Source organism: Anticarsia gemmatalis, chromosome 20 (assembly GCF_050436995.1).
Source record: "Anticarsia gemmatalis isolate Benzon Research Colony breed Stoneville strain chromosome 20, ilAntGemm2 primary, whole genome shotgun sequence".
NCBI lineage: Eukaryota > Metazoa > Arthropoda > Insecta > Lepidoptera > Erebidae > Anticarsia > Anticarsia gemmatalis.
The window spans coordinates 11,335,772-11,354,262 of NC_134764.1; the positions used below are offsets into that span (position 1 = coordinate 11,335,772).

Consider the following 18,491-nt stretch of genomic DNA (forward strand, 5'->3'; position numbering starts at 1 on the left):
ATGGATATAACTAATAAAGAATGTATTATGTTAGTACCGATGTTTGCTGACGTCGATACTTGCTCATATTGACAGTTGTAGATTAAAGATCACCTATTTCAGTCTACGTGGTTTAATTTTGTTAGTGTTTACTGAAAATATTTATTATAAAAAATGTATCTCTCAAAGTAGACATGAAAACTCTTACTGAAGCTGTTCAATACTAACAGGGAGATATACAGGGTGTAGCGTAAATAAGGGATAATCCTTTACCAGCTAATGGGCGACCACCCGACTGATCTCAATATAAAATTTATCTCTGGCACAAGTATAATAGTTTTTGACATTTCGGCCATTTTGTGTGTTTTTTAAGAAAGCGATTTACGCTCGTACTTTTTGATGCTGTGATCACAAATTAAGCCTTTTTTTTAAATCCGATTGAATCTATAACGCGCTTAGCGTGCAATAATAAAATTAGTCGACCGGCAAAAGTGTTAATAATTTAAGTTGTTTGTAATATTTTGACAATAATCGGTATTTATGCTACATGTTATACCAATTTAGAATCCTAATAAAATTTAGAAATTATTTATGTCGTGGGCAGTCACGCCACCATACATATTTTTTTTCACCACAAGTGCTCAAAGTTGCACAAAAGTTTTGAAAGATTATAAAATTTAACTTTGAATGCATGATTTAAATAAAAAACAAGTAGTAATAACAAAACAAGATTCTAAATTCAAAAGCACGTCTATTCAGGATTTATTTATAAAAAACGGTAAAAAACACCTTACTTTGTGATTCCAGCATCAAAAAGTACGAGCGTAAATCGCTTTCTTAAAAAACATACAAAATGGCCGAAATTTCATGAACTATGATACGTGTGCCAGAGATAAATTTTAATTTTTAGATCAATCGGATGGTCGCCCATCCGCTGGTAAAGGATTATCCATTATTTATGCCACACCCAGTATAATAAGCGTCATCAATAATTTCATCTCACTGCTGTTATTTTGAAGAAACAAAACCTGCGGTGGCGATTTTAGGGCTATGTAATCAAGGTACGTGAATAATAATTGATACAGTTTTCTATTATTTTTATAAACGCCACCTGCGCTATACATATAGTTTCACACAAAAATCCACCAGAGCTAAATAATCTAGGAACCCAGGAGCACTGCACGCAGTCGTAGCTTTGTGGGTGTTTTATTTGCAAGACTATTCTACATTAACATTGAGGATACTTACATGTCCAACTACAAACCTATACATAACATAACGTAGATGAGCGTTACACGCCCACTAAAAACCTTAATAGAATTCAGTATCATCATGCATGTATGCTAACACTCTCTGAATCGTGATGTCCCCCAGTGCACGGTGGTCCCGCGCTCTAAGAAGGGCGGTCATAGAGGTTTCGCACAGTTAAGGAGTATTTTAATCGATGTTAATCTGTTTAAATACACAGTTTTATGCTATATTATGTTTAGTATTCATAAAATAACTAGATTATATTAAGTTTTACACATCAATATGATATAGGTAATAAAATTCAACACAACACTTCTACTGATAAAAAAACTTCTTTTTGGTAGTTTCCTTAGGCTAGAAGTAAATGGATCAGAATTAAGAAGAAGTCTGTGTATAAGATCGGTGTTGTTGTTAACTCGAGACATTTAACAGATAGCCAAGTATCCAGTATTAGCATTTTTGTGAAAAAACCCTTAATAGCCTTACCTTAAACAAAAAATAGTCATTTAATCAAAAAACCCAAACATCTCGTAGCAAGTGCTACGGGGTTGATCGTACGGCGTAGAGCCCCTATAACCACCCTCCGACGCAACTAGTCGCAGCTAAATATTCTTTTATTCAAATATAGACATATTAAGAAACATATTGATATCGGACTGTAATGTAGATTCGTGTGGCAAAGTAGTTGAAGCTTCAGTGAAAACTAATTACGAATAAAAAATAAAATTATATTACTGTGGCGTAGCACCATATGCAAAACAACAAGTCACAAACTATCTATTCTCGGAACAACACTCGTCAGATAATATAATAACAAATGCGATGCGTTCACTTCCGATACACAAAAGTAAGTGTTACAAATTATTCATTGCTAAACTTTTTCTGGCCTCAGATAGTACGACTAATAGTGCGTAATTAAGCGAGGTAAAATAATATAAATCAAGCATTGTGATTGGAGCCCTGTGACCTACTACGGTACCACTGTGCAGTGTGGGGAATCACGGGAATCAATAATATAGCGAACGATTGACGTAGTAACATAGTAACCTGTTTGAATAAATAGTTCAAGACTGGATTTTAATACATTATTTGCATAACAGGGAAGGTTGCAGATAGTCCTTAGAAATTGCTTAGAGGCAATTTTATTTTCGACATTTAAAATGTACCCAACAATTCGTTCCTAGGCGCTCTGTCGTCGTTAGCTAGCCGGTTGTTGACAAATTTTAATGACAGTAGATTGTCGTAAGACATTGCGTCTCCGAATACCATGTTAGATAATATAATAGTAGCCGTCGAGTTTTACCTTTGCCAAGCTATGATTTAAAATTTATATTTATGTTAATTAGTTGTGTTCGCTGGACGGCGACTTGAGCAAACTTTCAAACACTCAGGTGTTAATTAATTTATCCCCACCTTAATCACCAGAACTCGAAAAAAAAAATAAAGGTTTACTTTTTCAAGAACTATTTTATTCTGCCCTTCATATTTTAATTCATAGTTACAAACAAATACGATTGTTATTGTAACTTTTTATTTAACTATTTACAATTGTTTATGGATTTACGTCGATGTTTCATAGACAATGAATTATTTGTTTATTTATAAATGAGTCACACACGTGTGCACATATTTATAATTAATAGTTATAGAAAACAGACTGTTTACTTAGATACTGATTCTGTTTACTGCTAGCTGTGTGTTACTAAACTTATAAACATACTAGAGGCCGCCCTCTACTTCGCCCGCGTAATTACCCTTCCCATGTAAATCCTACTCCCTCGGGAACTCCGAGCTAGAAATGTGTGCTATGTGTTATTCTACGTTTTCCTACGTATTATACACATTTTATCGTAATCGGTTCAAAAGTATTTGCAGGAAAGAGAGACAAACATCTAGAGGTATAATACTCACAAACTGTCTCGTTTATAATATTAGTAGGATTAATATATTCATATCAGACTCCCGAGTGTGTGTCTTAACATGTACTTTGAAGGTAATACAATAACTGAATACTTTGTACGTTTTCAACAAGTTTCACAACTTGAAGATAAGAATAAGATAATCTATTCGATGGATAGGGTAATAGATGGTGTACATAACAGACTGTCAAAAGTCCACCTGATACGTGAAGCTCCCAACAAGGGCAGTACCGCCCCCGCCGGCGCTTTGAGGAGCGGTGACGCGTCGAAGGACCAAATAGATGATAACTTACAAAACCTACGATTATGCTAAAACCGTTGTACAAGAGGATCAGAATTAGGTCAGAGTTAGAATCAGAATATTACTATATTTGTTTGTAAAACATAGGTTCATTAATTAATTACAGGTATCTTTATATATATAATTCTTCTGTAAGTGTGTATGTCTGAACTTCTCTTAAACGACTAGACCGATTTTGATGACATTTTTTGGGTGTGTTCAAAGGGATCTGAGAATGGTTTAGTTTCATAATTTTGTCAGCTGGACAATGTTTTTTTAATTATTTTTTACAAATTAAAGACGTGTAGACAGGACAACGTCTGTCGGGTCCGCTAGTATTTCAATATAATAAGGTATTTCTATGTTTTTTCATTAGGGCACACAAATCAAAGGTTCAAAATAAAAAAATAAACCACAAACTGGCTCTTAATTAAGAATATTAAATAAAATCTCAACGCAATAGGTGACGTTGGGTTAATTTTTTCCTGAGGCGGGGGCGGTAGATCATAAGAGATCAGGAACCTACGCGCTAACGGACATTCATTATTTAGAAGCGGTAAAGCCAATAACGCAAAATAACTAAGAGAAATTACTCAGTACTTTGCTTAATAAAACCATTTGTTGAAACATTTGAAACGTCTCTATGATGATGTTCACAAATATTGAATAATGGAACCTTCCAAAGTTGCTCAATAATTTAAAGCATTATTAATCAGTTCATATTGGACCTAAATGAATGTCTTAAAGCGTTCCCTCGTAAGTATATACTTATCTTGTATGTAGCGAACATGTTCATGTGATGGGTTAAATATGATTAAAGAAAATAAAACAAAATGTACCATTTTCATATACTTTTATTCTTCAAATTAACCAGAAACCACGGGAGAAAATTTTATTCAAATATGTATCATTGAATAAATACAGCATTATTACAACTAAGTACTTATCTGCAGGTGGAGTCAACGATTCTTCATGAAACGTCACAAATATTATATTATGGACATCAAACACAATATCAAAGTGACGTCACAAGCTAGTGTTATTGTTGGTATCAAATAAATTTACAAACAATCTTAAATGTCGGTTTTAATCGAATAAGTCGAAAAGAAATATTATATTTCTTACAAACTTGACTCAAGCTTAGAAAGCATTTTATTACGCAATGATAACACAGACAAGTACCTAAATGCGCTTCTATTTTTGCTAAAACAATTTAATGAATATATGTCTATGAGACAAAGTTAGCAACCGGGTATGCCGCCGCCGGGCAGGCCGAGCAGGCCGGGTAGGCCGGGCACTCCGCCGGGCAGACCGGGCGCTCCGCCGGGCAGACCGGGCACTCCGCCGGACAGGCCGGGCACTCCGCCGGACAGGCCGGGCACTCCGCTGAGTGGGACGGGTAAGCATCCAGTGGAGCCTGGAGCGGGACACGACTCAATGGCCGGTGTGAGTGACAGCACGCATGCTGATATCTGCAAACAAATACAAATGTATTAACGACAGCCGACCCGTGCGCCTCCACTCAAGTACTCGGGCTTTTTCCTACTTTACATTGTTTGTATTATAGAACTATAACAATCGTCACCTATCACCTAAAACCGACCAAAAGTGAACGAACTAAGAGAGCTTTTATTTGTCTTCGTGGTCAGATTCAACTGTGTTGAATCAATTGAAAACCAGAACAAGCCAACTAGGAATGATTCAGGGGGCAATTAAGAAGAAAGGTAAGTTTTGTGACTCATGAAGAGAACACTGGACTCGGGATAATAAGTGTTTAATTAAAGTATTCTTACCAAAATAATGCAGCTAAGTGTAGCCATGTCGCCACTTCGATGCCCGTGCAGTGAATAGCACGGTGTTGTCAAAATTCACTATTTATGTGATATATAGCACAATAACTGTCAGCTGTCGCTAAGTAAATGAAATAAGTAAATAATATAAATAATTGTATTCATGTAGTTATTGATAGCTTGTTTGTTTGAAGAAGCTTATAACGTCATGAAAACAACTTTCTCAAACAAAGCATTTGCTTCGCTTCAAAATAACACTTGCTCTTTATCTCTGTTTATGTAACCAATATTTTTATAGAATTTTATTAAAAGGCTATTATTTAGTTCTAATGTCGGCACACCAATGACTTTCAGAAGTTATATTTTAATAGAACTAAATCATAGCGTAAATTTCTCAAGATATTTTTCACTGTAATAACAACAATAAAGATATTATCTTATGGAAAGAAAAAAAAATCAACTCTGCAGCCCAATTTATTTTTTTAAGATTTGTTCTAAAAAAGAGAGAGAATAATATATCTTCATGAATATAACCACATCTGCGGTGTTGCCGATGATCATTATGAAATACACAATTCTACTTATTTCTTAGTCTAATTTATTTGGTTGCCAAAAAAGAGGACGATGCTCAATGATCAAATTATGTGCAAAGTAAGATCATACAGTGCAAAAGTGTAAAGTTTGAAACTTAACTTATACTCAAGTCTGACACACAACATGAATTTTATTGTGCGCGAAAATGAGGTTCCTGAAAATATTTTCATTTCAAAATGCTCTAGCCCACAAAATATTTTGTAAAAGTAGCGCCTTATAATTTTATAATATAGCGGTTTCTTATTTATCGATACTCACACACCACTTCTTACCCAATGATATTGATCAGGCGTTGTTCAACATTTACTCATTACCTCGCTGCAACACTACTAAGCACTGCCTATACGTAGACTCAGCCTAGCTTCTCACGTGGTCTATCACAGTGTTGCAACACAATGTAGATTATAATTAGTTTCTGGATGAGTTAGTTAGTTCCTAGCCATGAGTTTCCAGTTAGTTTTTTCCACGAGCTATCCAAACTGAAGATAAGAAAGGCGTTCAGGTGACTTAAAGGACAGAAGTTATCTCACGACAAAACTACCTGAACATGTGTCTTGCGCCAACTTGCAGGTTGATGTTTTTGACTCGACCTTTAGCAGTTTAAGTTCTAATTCAATTCACTTCACTCAGATCATTTGTCAAAATTCTTTTGCGGTTACAACTTTAAAATAAAAGGATCTTCTTTAATTCTTTTATTATTTACGTTATTTTCTAAATTTAATGGTTTTCCGTGGCCACATGCAAATGGTCGTAAAGACAAGTTCTACGTTGACCTACATTTTTTTTTAAATCATTTATTCAAGTTTAACAATAAAATTTAAATTTTCACAAAAAATCGCCAAACTGCATAACAGTTTGTTGGCGACAATGGCGCTCTGTTTCAATTACATTATATTATATATAGTTATACAAACAACTCTTTACAATTATTATATTACTAATTTATAGCTATTAACTTACTTATGTTATTATTATTACATTCAGCATGATGGATCGTATTTGATCTCTGTCCTAAAAACGCCTCTTACAATTTCACACAGTAAATGTGTCGTTGTCCAAAACTACTTTTTAAATTAAATTTTATTGAATTTTCTTCTTACTTTTATTCCCTGGGGCGGGGGACAGTGATAGAGGGGTTAGAGGACCACTGGAAATATACCCATCTGATAACTACGTCAATATGTTAACTATGACGTCAAGTAAATTCGAGTCAAGTTCCTACAACTGTGCTCGGATAATCACACAGCATTAACACATTTTTTTCCACACATTAAGAAATAAACAGTAGTTTTTTTTTTTTCGATTTTATTACTTATTGTTTTATGAGTCCAACCTATTTTTAAACGTTGTTTAAATAGGAGACTTTGATGACGCTCTCAAATTATGATTAACAACAATTTGACAAGTAGCCAACAATCTAAATTGATTGTACATACTTCTAGAAACTTTGAACAATATAGTCCGACAAGTTAATAGGAAGTCTTATCTGGCAAGATCTATCTACATTATTATTGATTCTGCGTATTTCTAAAATAAATAACTGTATCAAACAGTCATCGTACCATCGTCGGCTGCAAACGCTATAATGTTCTATATTCTGATTTTATACATCTCTGACCACCTTGCTAGCTAGGCTCCATGCTAAGTTGTTGGGCTATAATTGACTAGAGTTTTTAATTAACTTTATAGACTGTCAAGCATCGTAGAACATAATAACCCGTTGATTGTCGGTGAATAGGTACCTGATTCGATGATTTTTATGCAAGACTATATTTATGCTTCGGGTAAGCTTTGCAAGAAACAAATGAATAGCATTGAATGAAAATCAATTTTCACGCTAATATCATTTATTTTTACTTATGAGTCTTATAACGCTGATATTATGCGAATGGTTTGGAAGCGAGGCAACACAGAGATAATTCTTCAACAGGTATCTTCTATTTTGAAGATCATTTTACATACCACGCTTTACTTACACTTACTTCATACTTATAGTATACCTACATGATCCATAAGAATCACTTTACTTAACAGTTACTTTATACATAGTTAAGGTAATGGAGAGTTCTGTATGACATTAAACTAATGTAAAAAGTCCAAGACCACACAGTAGAGAGAGTGCGTCGGGCAGCGACTGAGTAGGACTAGTCTCAACCACGTACGTATTAGTCTGAGTGCACACCGGCAAGTTGTTGATCACCTGGCCGTTGTTGTAGCACAACCCGTTGTTGTTCCACTGACCATTGTTGTTTACTTGTCCGTTGTTGATGACTTGCCCGTTATTTAACACCTGTCCGTTGTTTAAGTACTGGCCGTTGTTGTAGTATTGGCCATTGTTGTAATACTGTCCATTATTACAGTTAAGGCCGTCGTTGTTGACCGGTACGTTGTTATAATACACTCCGTTGTTGTAGTACGGCACGTTGGTGGTGAGCACGGGGGACGCTGCGGGCAGGACGGCGGGCACGATGTCTGCGGGCACCACGGCGGGCAGCACGGGGGTGACCACGTTGTTGGCCGGCACGAGCGTGGTGACGGGCGCTTTGCTGCACACCACCGGACTGTCGCACGGCTGACACACGATCCATGGCGCCGCTAACAGGAAACATACCGGGATCTATACAAAAATAAATATGCTTCAATATTTGCTTCTTCAACATTTTATTTAATTTGCTATTGTAGAATGTAAACTTACCAACACGATTAAACTCTGTGCTTGATGCATGATGATGTTCTGACTACATGTGTACATGTTCACACAATCACTGCGCTTAAGTACTACTCTATCAATACACACAGAACAAATATTTGTACAACATTCATAGATTTATTTCTATAAGTAAATCTGTTTTATAAAAAGCCTGCTATATAAAGATCCTGTATAATAATAACCACACAATGAGTCCTTACCGTTGTTAAGTTTTATTTAATTATTGATAATGACGCCATTAACACACGAAGAGTGAGAAGGGGGAAAGTGGTAATTTATTTTGGGCCCACTGGCCCGCGATATTGTATAAAATTAAGAATCATAATTTACTATTTACGTGGAGACATGAGTAAATAGTTATTACAGTGTAAATATTTTAGGTCTGCAGTCAGGAAAGAGAGATATCGTGAGAGGAGTACTTCTAAGAGACGTTCGCCCACGGGTCGATATTTTCTTAAAAAAGTCTTTTGATAGGGGTTTTTAATAGAACCTTATGAAACAATTCCTAGAACAGGAGGTCAAGGTCAAGGTATCAAATTGCATGTTCCTGTAAACAATGTAGCACCAATCAAAGATTTTAATAAATTGACGCCAACACGTCGACAAACAAAAGATTGATGTCTCGGCTTAAACCCTCATCCTGTGATTAGTTGTATTTTTATCATTATTTCTTGTTGTTTTATTTAAACACTTTAAATACAAAACAGTACAAATTAAAATATATAGATACTAATAGATAGACTAAATGCCCTAAGGGCGTTTTCATTGATATCATTCACAATTACCATCAAACTATTTGTCTCGCGAGGCCTTGACGGTAACAAAGAAAATGTCGCTTAAACCCTTTCGTTTTTCAACACAACCATGTTATTAATATTCACAACTGTACAAACAAGTTAATTTTAATTACATATTCTATTTTTCTCGTATTTATGAATATATTTTTATAGCTTTACATTGTTTTAATTACCAACGGAATATTGCGTGACGCTAACTAATGTAATTAATGAGACGTGAGCCTACTTGTTGTCTATACTTAGATTTTTCATGTAAAAAAAGATAACTCCTATATTAAGAATTAATTTTCTTTTACAAAAATCGCTTTAGATAAACGCTTTAGGTTTAAAAGTTCTCAGGTTATGTCTGACGTGCATATAACAACATAACATAACAACACACTTTTGTGTATCAGGCATATTGTTGTTTTTTAGAAAGATGATGTAATGTCAAATAAACTGCCTCCGATCACGAGGGCTTCCCGATCCGGACAGAGGTGTTTGTCGGTCTACTCTGTCGATTGGTCTTTTAAAATGTCGGTAACGTCCTCGGTATGTGGTAACCATAGGTTCACCCTCTGCTATGGGATTACAGCATTGTTTGCTCTGTATTTCGGGGAGCTGGGGCTTATGTTCACTAACTCACTAAACTGTGCTAAATAAACCCATAGCACATCATTATATCAGATTAAAAATGAATAGAAAATGGTTTATTAGTTAAAGTTTGACCACGCATTTACAGTTATACGATAGTACAGAATGTACAGATTACAGCTCTGAGTTAATGTCGACTGCCTGAGATTTTCTTAATCGGACTTCTTAATTTATTTTTTTTAATTGTGGTCGAATTTCTATAACTTATTAGCTGACCCGCGCAACTTGCTTGCCTTACATAAGAGAGAATGGGTTACAATTTTCCCCGTTTTTGTAACAGTTTTTGCTTTTACTCTGCTCCTATTGATTGTAGCGTGATGATATACATATTTACAGCGTATGGCCTTCCTCAATAAATAGGCTATCCAACAGAAAAAAAAATTAAGTCGCACTCGTAGTTCCTGAGATTAGCGCGTTCAAACAAACAAACCCTACACTTTTATAATATTAGTACAGATTTAGATATATACTTAGTAATGTATAAGTCAATGATTTCACCGTTCAATTTTATAGCTTCTATTAAATGTTGAATGTTATGATCCTTTAACTAAGACAACTTTACATACGTTATTGTGCCGTGTTCGTCCTCTACCACCTTACCACTATTATTGTGCTCATCATTATCATCCACGGCTGCTAGAAGGATTATTTTATGGCCTTCTTCTTCAGATTTTTTAGAAATTATCTCTTATTTACCAGAAATTATGTTTTATTCATAACTTATATAGAAATCTATAACATAAACATCGTTTATCATATTAAGAAGAGAGACTGAGCTTTGTGTTTCTCCAGACTCTAGGCTGATTGATGTTATTTGGTAGTTAGTCCAACCTTTTCGTCGACAGTTTTTGCTGTGATAAGTAACTACATTCTCCTCGCATATCTTCAATTGTGACATATTTGTCGACCAATTCAGTGATTTGGTTTTATTATTTTACGAGTTAGTTTGAACTTCTCGTAAATTAATTTTACTGGCTCAACTTATCGAGAGAGTGGTAATTTTATAAACTGAGATTTAAACTCACTCATAGGTTCTAATATAACATCGGGATAACCGCGATCAAGTTAGTATTGTTGCTGTGCCCGCAGTCGCGACCTGTACCTACAAATAAGCAACTAAATGCTCCAGCTTCGTAAGGAATTACTATCAAGGGTATTGTTATCCATGAAATACAAATTTATAATCAGATCATTTAATTATGTTATCAATTCATCACACTATTACATTTACGTACTAACTAATATACTGATATAGATTTATTTAGACTATGGAAAGTAGTCCTCCAGCAAACAGTAGCGACACAGCATCGCCGAGCCCTTGCTCAGTGGTGGTGGCGATGATCACGGCGTTGGTCTGAGTGGCGCACGGAGTTGGGTAGTAGCAGCCGGTCGCGACCACTTGCCCGTTGTTGTAACACAAGCCGTTGTTCTGACCGTTGTTGTTGATCTGTCCGTTGTTGATGATCTGACCGTTGTTGCCTAGGCCGTTGTTATATTGTCCATTGTTATTAATTTGCCCATTGTTGTTGACTTGACCGTTGTTGTTGACTTGCCCATTGTTGTTCACTTGGCCGTTGTTGATATATTGCCCGTTGTTGTTCACTTGTCCGTTGTTGTTAAATTGTCCGTTGTTGTAATTGCTTTGTCCGTTGTTGTTGTAGTTGGTTTGTCCGTTGTTGTTGACAACATTAGCTCCATTACTGTTGGTACACGGCTGACACAGGATCCACGGCGCGGCCAACAGGAAACAATACGGGATCTGTATTAGAAAATTAACATGTTATTACATAAAATCATATTATTACTACTTTTAAACTTAGAAAATTATAATAAAAACTAAAAGTACGTAATTTTTCTTTTTAATGATTGTTCGAGCTCTAAGCTGTTTTAGAAGTGGGTGGAGACTGCCTCCCGCTTAAATCCGAAAGAAATGTTAATATGTTACAAAATGATTTGATGTTGTTTACAATTTGTGAAAATTACCAAAGTGATAAAGCTCTGTACTTGATGCATGTTCCGATGTTCGGTGTTCTAACTACATGTGTACATGTTCACACAATCACTGCGCTTAAGTACTACTCTATCAATACACACAGAACAAATATTTGCACGACATTCTATAAGTAAATATGTTTTTACAAATAGCCTGCTATACTCGTATATTATATAAAGCTTTATTTCTGTTGAACTAATAATACTATTAAACATAAAAGCTATTGTTCCGTTTTGCTATTTATTGACGGTTTTATTCAGCTCTATTCAAAGCATTTACAGATATTTTATTTATATGAAATCTTTTCTAAATGTCGCTTACGCCGTTTCAGTTAAGATATGTAGTGTTATTTTATTTTCTTGCTTTTAGATGTAAATCTAAAAGCAAAAAATTTACATATATTATTATTAATTAATTGTATTTTGTCTGCATTTTTAAAGTTATCATGGTTTATTTATATATTTATTTTATATTCATTTATATATTTACTAGCGGACCCGACAGACGTTGTCCTGTCTACACGTTACTAATAAATTAAAAATTAATAAGAAAAACATTGTCCAGCGGACAAAATTGTGAATCTAAACCATTCTCAGATCCCCTTGAACACACACAAGAAATTTCATCAAAATCGGTCCAGTCGTTTAAGAGAAGTTCAGTGACATACACACTTACAGAAGAATTATATATATATAAAGATATAGATATGATTACCTTCGACGACAAAAAACAAACTCATGTAATTATAACAAAAATAAGGTGATTTAAAAAAATATACCATTGTAACAAACACAAAAAATATATTAAACACAATTTGGAGTTTATAACGTGTGACGGCGTGTGATGCGTGGTCACTGCGGTCGCGTGGTCAGTGCGTGTGTACATACATGCCTACATGGTGTACATAGTGCGGAGCGAGCGACGAGCGAGGTCGCGCGACACGATGCTGGGCTGCGTGCTCGCGGCCGCGCTGCTGCTCGCCGGCCCCGGGGCCGCCACCAGCGACCACCTCCGGCCTGGCGGTGAGAATATGCTCACGATACGTACATATGAAATTGCTGTTAAAAATCTTGAATTATTCTTGTATATCTTGTATTCTTTAAGTTATCAATAATATAAAGAGCATTTTATTTGTAGACAGAATGTGAACAGCACTTAGTCTTTTTCCCATGTTAATATTCCGAGAAATTAACTAAGTCGGTCATAATGGCTCGTTATTTCTAGATGAGTTGTACTTCACGATGCCGAAGCTGTTCCACCTGGACGACATGGAGGAGTGCCTGGCGAGTCCTCGCGGCGCCTTCTGCCTCGGCACCTTCGAGCTGCAGCCGTCCACCAACGAGCCGCTCTTTGACCTCGTGCAGGTCAGTATCTCGAACATTCAGGCTCAAATCACACCGAGATGGCAGCGGCAAAAGCGATAATAATCTGTCTTTCTGCGGAGAACTGGCATGAAGTTATCAAAGTTGCATCAAAAATATTCTAATAAGTTTGATGCAAGTATTTATTTCCAGCGGTACTCCACCAAACAGTACTTCAACCACACGAAGATGTATCGAGGTATCTGCGTGTCGAGCACCTGCTCCAGCGTCAACGGTTCCTCGCTGCCGGCGCGGTTCCAGCGCTGCGTCGCCGACCTGACGGAGCACCGGCACGGGCTGGGCGCGCGCCTCGCCGAGCTCAGCTACTGCAGGAGCGCGCGCAGGGAGCGCCCCGTGGACACGTGGGACGTGGCCTTCGCGAGTGTGGTCGCGCTGCTCGTACTCATCAATGTGATCGGGACCCTGTATGACGTGCTCAGAAATAAAGAGCGACCTCGTGAGTATTAAGATGTTTGTCTCACATCTAGGGCTAGCCTATACCCTTCCACGTATATTTTCGTTATTGAGACAGCACTTTCTTGCAATTCATCTTTTATTGTTATTAAGTAGTGATGGAATAATAGAGATAAGTATTGTGCCGTACATTCGGCCAGGCCGCCTCTGTGGCTGAATTACTAACAGATAGTCAAACTTAATAAATTTTCGGAGCGTAGTATAAAGTTACAAGAGTGAATATTCAATTGTCAGCTATCAAGCAGCTTGAAGCGTGGTCCGTGATAGCGAGCTGGCGGCGTCTGACAGCCGCGGGCGGCGAGGACGAGCCGCGGCGAGACGCTCTCCGACCTATACATGGAATGAAGTAACTACATCATCATTCATCTACTAATATATTTTGATTAAACAAAACGTACGGTCATTATTATGTAGTCTCGACTAGTTGGTATAAGGTGTTTGATACACGTTGATGTTTCAGGGCGATATCGTTGATCCAGGTGCTGATGGCTCACTCGGCGCTCGTGTTCTACTTCACGTACTTGCACAACCCACAGTTCTTAGAGAAAGTGAGTTTCTTCTCCACACCGTACTTCCTTGCCTGCAATGTGTTGTTACACACTTACATAATATAAACGGCTCTGTAGATAGTTGTTTTAATCATTTTCTCATCTAAATAATATGATAGACTATCAGGATTATTTTTCTGACTCTATAAAACAAACAAACACCCTTTCAAAACTCCGTAAACGATGGCTCATTAAACCTCTTCTAAGTATAGCAGGCTCATTTACAATGTTAATTTACATTTTGTTACTCGTTCCTGTAGTTAAACGATGAGGCCGTGGCGGTGTTCCTCCTGAACGGCTCGCATTTGGTGCAGGTGTTCTTCCTGATCTCCGGCTTCCTCCTGGCGTACAACCTGCTGCTGCACGCCGAGCGCGACCCCAAGACACCACTCAGCTGGAGCATGCTGCCTAAATGTATCATACTTAGAATCTTAAGGTAATGCTGCAAGGCGCTTAGTAATGGGTCCGTACTAGTACATTTCTATTGAATACTCGGCACACACTCGCTGCTATTACATTCAACTGATACAGTTAATGATGTGTCGAAGTTTTGACACATTTTCAATTCACAAAATAAGTATGATAAACTAATTAGTATGTACTTGATGTGATCTGTAGAATAACACCGGTGTACATGTTCATGCTGGGCGTGGTGTCGTCGTGGTGGGCGCACGCCGGCGACGGCCCGCTGTGGCGCCCGCTCATCGAGGCGGGCACGGCGGCCTGCAGGGGCAAGTGGTGGGCGCACGCGCTCTACGTCAACAACTTCGTGCAGCCCGACGTCAGGTGTCTGCCTCATACCTGGTGAGCATACCAAAGCAAAATGTATTTCAAGTAGCTATTTTATTCAAACCGATTTACATCGGTTACCGATGAGATTGACTGTATCGACAGCCTCGACAGATCTTCTTTACCTTAACCCGTTTATAATACATAATATTGTTAACTATAATATAATTTGGTATAGGTACGTATTAGGTCGGGGAAAAGGCTTTTCGCATTATAGTATGTATGAACTTGTAATAAAATCTTTTCTCTACACTCGTTAGCTCAATATTTGGGTACCTCACGAGCTCACTGAAAGAAACCTAATGAACCGTGTACTCATTTGTGATTCTTGAAGCCAAAGAGATTTTATTTGAAGTTCATACATACTATAATGAGAAAAGACTTTTTCCCCGACCTATTATATGTTTGCAAACACCATACTCAGCCAAAAACAACTTTGAGTCTGTCCTAATCGTGTCGTGTTACGAATGTGGGCAGGTACCTGGCAGTAGACATGCAGATGTTGCTGGTGTGTTGCGCGGTGACGCTGGCGGTGAGCCGCCGGCCGCGCGCCGCCGTCAAACTGCTGGCCGCGCTGATCCTCGCGGTAGTGCTGATCAACTTCATCGTCATATGGCTCTGGGACCTCGAGCCCATTATCGACTATAACTTTCCCGAGTGAGTATATGTCGTACCTAAACAGGATTCATCGGTACTGACTAGTTACAGTTAGTTGTATGTATTCCCAGTCGTGTCCAAAAGTTGTTCCTGGGGGTATCTTGCTCAAACATAAATGTGCCTAAATCTATACTTTAATATTATAAAGCTGAAAAGTTTGTTTGTTTGTTTGTTTGAACGCGCTAATCTCAGGAACTACTGGTCCGATTTGAAAAGTTTTGTACGTGTTAGATAGCCGAGTATTTTACCGAGGAAGGCTATAGGCTATACAGTATACAATATCATCACGCTACGAGCAATTGGAGCAGAGCAGCAGCAAAAAATGTTACAAAAACGGGGAAAATTTTTACTCATTCTCTCTTATGTGACGCAAGCGAAGTTGCGCGGGTCAGCTAGTGACACATAAAGCCGTCAATCGTTGTTTATTGTATAACATTGTCAGTTAAGTAAAAAATACATATCACGTTCTCTGATTCTAGTCTCAACTATTCTAAGAATACCTCAATTTGTTTCAGGACAATAAGGGGTAAATATAAAGGTGTGCGTTCATTCACGTGGCAGTACAGCGTGCCGTGGAGCAGCTTGCCGTCGGCGCTCACGGGAGTGCTTGTTGCCTTCAAACAATACAACAAGAGTGAGGACTCCACACCTGCCGACAGTAAGGTACGACTAACTTACGAACGATAGTTAATGAGATCGTGTATAAAGTCTACGATATAATAGATTATAGTTGAACAAAACATAATCATATAAGTATGCGATTTTTCAAGTCTATAGGTACATAACACTTACTTATTTTGTTATTAGGATTTTTTTTCTGGTTAGTGATAGGACTGCTGTTCTCGTGCTCGATTCCCTACGACTATCGACTACCTACAACCGGCTAGCTGCCGAAAAAATTTTTATGTCAATCGGTTCAGCGCCTCTAGTGGGCGTCGTAAAAACTATTTTTGAAGTACATTTTAAATGTCAAACTCTCGATAGTCGGAAGTACCGACTGTACAGCATTGTGCTACTGAAGATTGTATGAATGTGTCAGTTATACCGCGTGGTGTACCGCGCGTCGTGGCCGGCCGCGGCGCTGTGGATCGGCAGCGGCTACGTGCTGCGCCTGGTGTCCCACCCGCTGCTGTCGCACGCGTACGCCGCCGTCGAGCGGCCCGTGTTCACCGCGCTCGTGGCCTTGCTCATGTACGGCCTCATCAACAAAGTTGACTGTGAGTACTACTCCGCTTACGTACGCTACGCAACCATGGACCACATCTAGATACCGCTCGTGTGCCTGGCGATATGCCTGCTATTGTTATAACAAAGTTAGAAAAATCAACAATACACTTTTTTTTTTGATGTTTATAATATCAATAGGTAAGGTACCTGAATGATATTTCAATCTATCTAATCAGTCCACACTCTTACTTCTACACACTGCTGACTTGCTGAGTATAACCCTTCCCTTTAGTACGCCACTATCTATGGTTCTCTCATCCATTATCCTACACGTTAAAGTAAAACATAAAATAATCTATCTTAAAAAAACATGCATATTATTTGGGTAGGTATAGATGTCTCTAATGTTGTATCTATTGATTTCGTTCAGCTCTACTGTGGAAGTTTTCATCGTGGCGCGCCTGGCAGATCCTGGGACGCTTGTCGCTGTCCATCTACCTGGTGCACTGGCTGCCGGCGCTCACGCTCGTGGCGGCCAGGAACCACGCCACCGAAGTCTCTATATCTGCTATTGTGAGTATAAAGTACAGAACTAGAGCACTTTGACCTCTCCACAATGTAGACGGTACAAGTAGGTACCTACATAATAATGACCATGAGCTAAATGTTAACTGTATTCCGCAGCTGTAAAGTAGCTAGGTTACTTACAGCTGCGGACTACACTTACTACTAAAGTCTTTTGTTTTTCACTGATGCTCTTAAGTTTCATTTGGTTAAAAGAGAGTTAATTTGACTTCTATTTTCAGACAGGACATTGGTTTACCACGATAATAATAACCTACAGTGCCGCTGTGCCTCTGCATTTACTCGTCGAAGTTCCAATAATGAGGTTTTTACAGTCAGTTACTTTAATAAAATAATAAGAATTCATCGCGAGATAGCCGAGTGGTCTATGCATAGGCCTCCCACGCCTGCACAGGGAGGAGAGCCCAAGATATCACAACAATTACATCTCGATGTTATGTTTGAGTTATAAATAATAACCACATTTTCCAACAAATAAAGAACACATCTTGATCGGATCTTACATGCTTCAGAGTTATTTATTTATTTCTTGAATTTATGCAAAATACCCAACATTTAGTTTGGTCGCATCGCATTTGGTCAGCAGCGTGATGGAATAATTTTTTGATTTCTTCTCCATACTGGGAGGAGAACCTTGCCCAGTAATAAGAATTAATTGATGAGGATTTATTAAACATGCAAATAGTAATCAAACATTTAATTTTTAACAATTCGCTTTAATCGTAGTCTTGAGTTAGTACTTACTTATTTAGTCTTTAGTGCTCATGCTGTCTTTCGCTAATCTGTGCTTATTTTTTATTAAGTTTTCCCAAAAATTATGGAAACTTTACTTCATGTCCACATTGTCCCAATCTTGTTTTATTAAACATGCTAGGTAAGTGTTATTTTCATTTTGTCATACTTAAGTGTAAGTGTACTGTGTACCTATGCTATTACGTATAATTTATAAAATAAATAATTCAAA

General features: G+C 37.6%; 2 protein-coding genes and 1 long non-coding RNA gene across 3 annotated transcripts; 2 read left to right on the top strand and 1 right to left on the bottom strand.

Moving 5' to 3' along the window:
- Positions 1-52: 52 nt before the first annotated feature.
- On the top strand, positions 53-8,470 carry LOC142981754 (uncharacterized). The gene is made up of 2 exons (XR_012959945.1): positions 53-1,040; positions 8,228-8,470. It is a non-coding gene; the product is annotated as an uncharacterized LOC142981754 (long non-coding RNA).
- Positions 8,471-11,179: 2,709 nt separating this feature from the next.
- On the bottom strand, positions 11,180-11,980 carry LOC142981963 (uncharacterized). Its single transcript, XM_076128161.1, has 2 exons — positions 11,937-11,980; positions 11,180-11,712 (listed from the first exon to the last, which is right to left on the bottom strand). The coding sequence occupies exons 1-2, from the start codon at positions 11,964-11,966 to the stop codon at positions 11,215-11,217; spliced, it is 528 nt and encodes a 175-aa protein (XP_075984276.1). The 5' UTR covers positions 11,967-11,980; the 3' UTR covers positions 11,180-11,214.
- An 890-nt stretch (positions 11,981-12,870) lies between these two features.
- LOC142981915 (uncharacterized) lies at positions 12,871-18,029 on the top strand. Its single transcript, XM_076128056.1, has 12 exons — positions 12,871-12,968; positions 13,171-13,310; positions 13,461-13,764; positions 14,016-14,127; positions 14,242-14,329; positions 14,590-14,765; positions 14,948-15,133; positions 15,596-15,775; positions 16,291-16,438; positions 16,815-16,992; positions 17,373-17,515; positions 17,749-18,029. The coding sequence occupies exons 1-12, from the start codon at positions 12,890-12,892 to the stop codon at positions 17,860-17,862; spliced, it is 1,848 nt and encodes a 615-aa protein (XP_075984171.1). The 5' UTR covers positions 12,871-12,889; the 3' UTR covers positions 17,863-18,029.
- The last annotated feature ends 462 nt before the right edge of the window (positions 18,030-18,491 follow it).

Bases quoted from the DNA above. Each gene is read 5' to 3' on its own strand.
- LOC142981963 (XM_076128161.1), bottom strand. From the start codon at position 11,966: ATGCATCAAGTACAGAGCTTTATCACTTTG. The intron at 11,713-11,936 runs GTAATTTTCACA...TTTCTAATACAG, and splicing joins TACAGAGCTTTATCACTTTG to ATCCCGTATTGTTTCCTGTT.
- LOC142981915 (XM_076128056.1), top strand. From the start codon at position 12,890: ATGCTGGGCTGCGTGCTCGCGGCCGCGCTGCTGCTCGCCGGCCCCGGG. The intron at 12,969-13,170 runs GTGAGAATATGC...CGTTATTTCTAG, and splicing joins CGACCACCTCCGGCCTGGCG to ATGAGTTGTACTTCACGATG. The intron at 13,765-14,015 runs GTGAGTATTAAG...TTCAATTGTCAG, and splicing joins CAGAAATAAAGAGCGACCTC to CTATCAAGCAGCTTGAAGCG.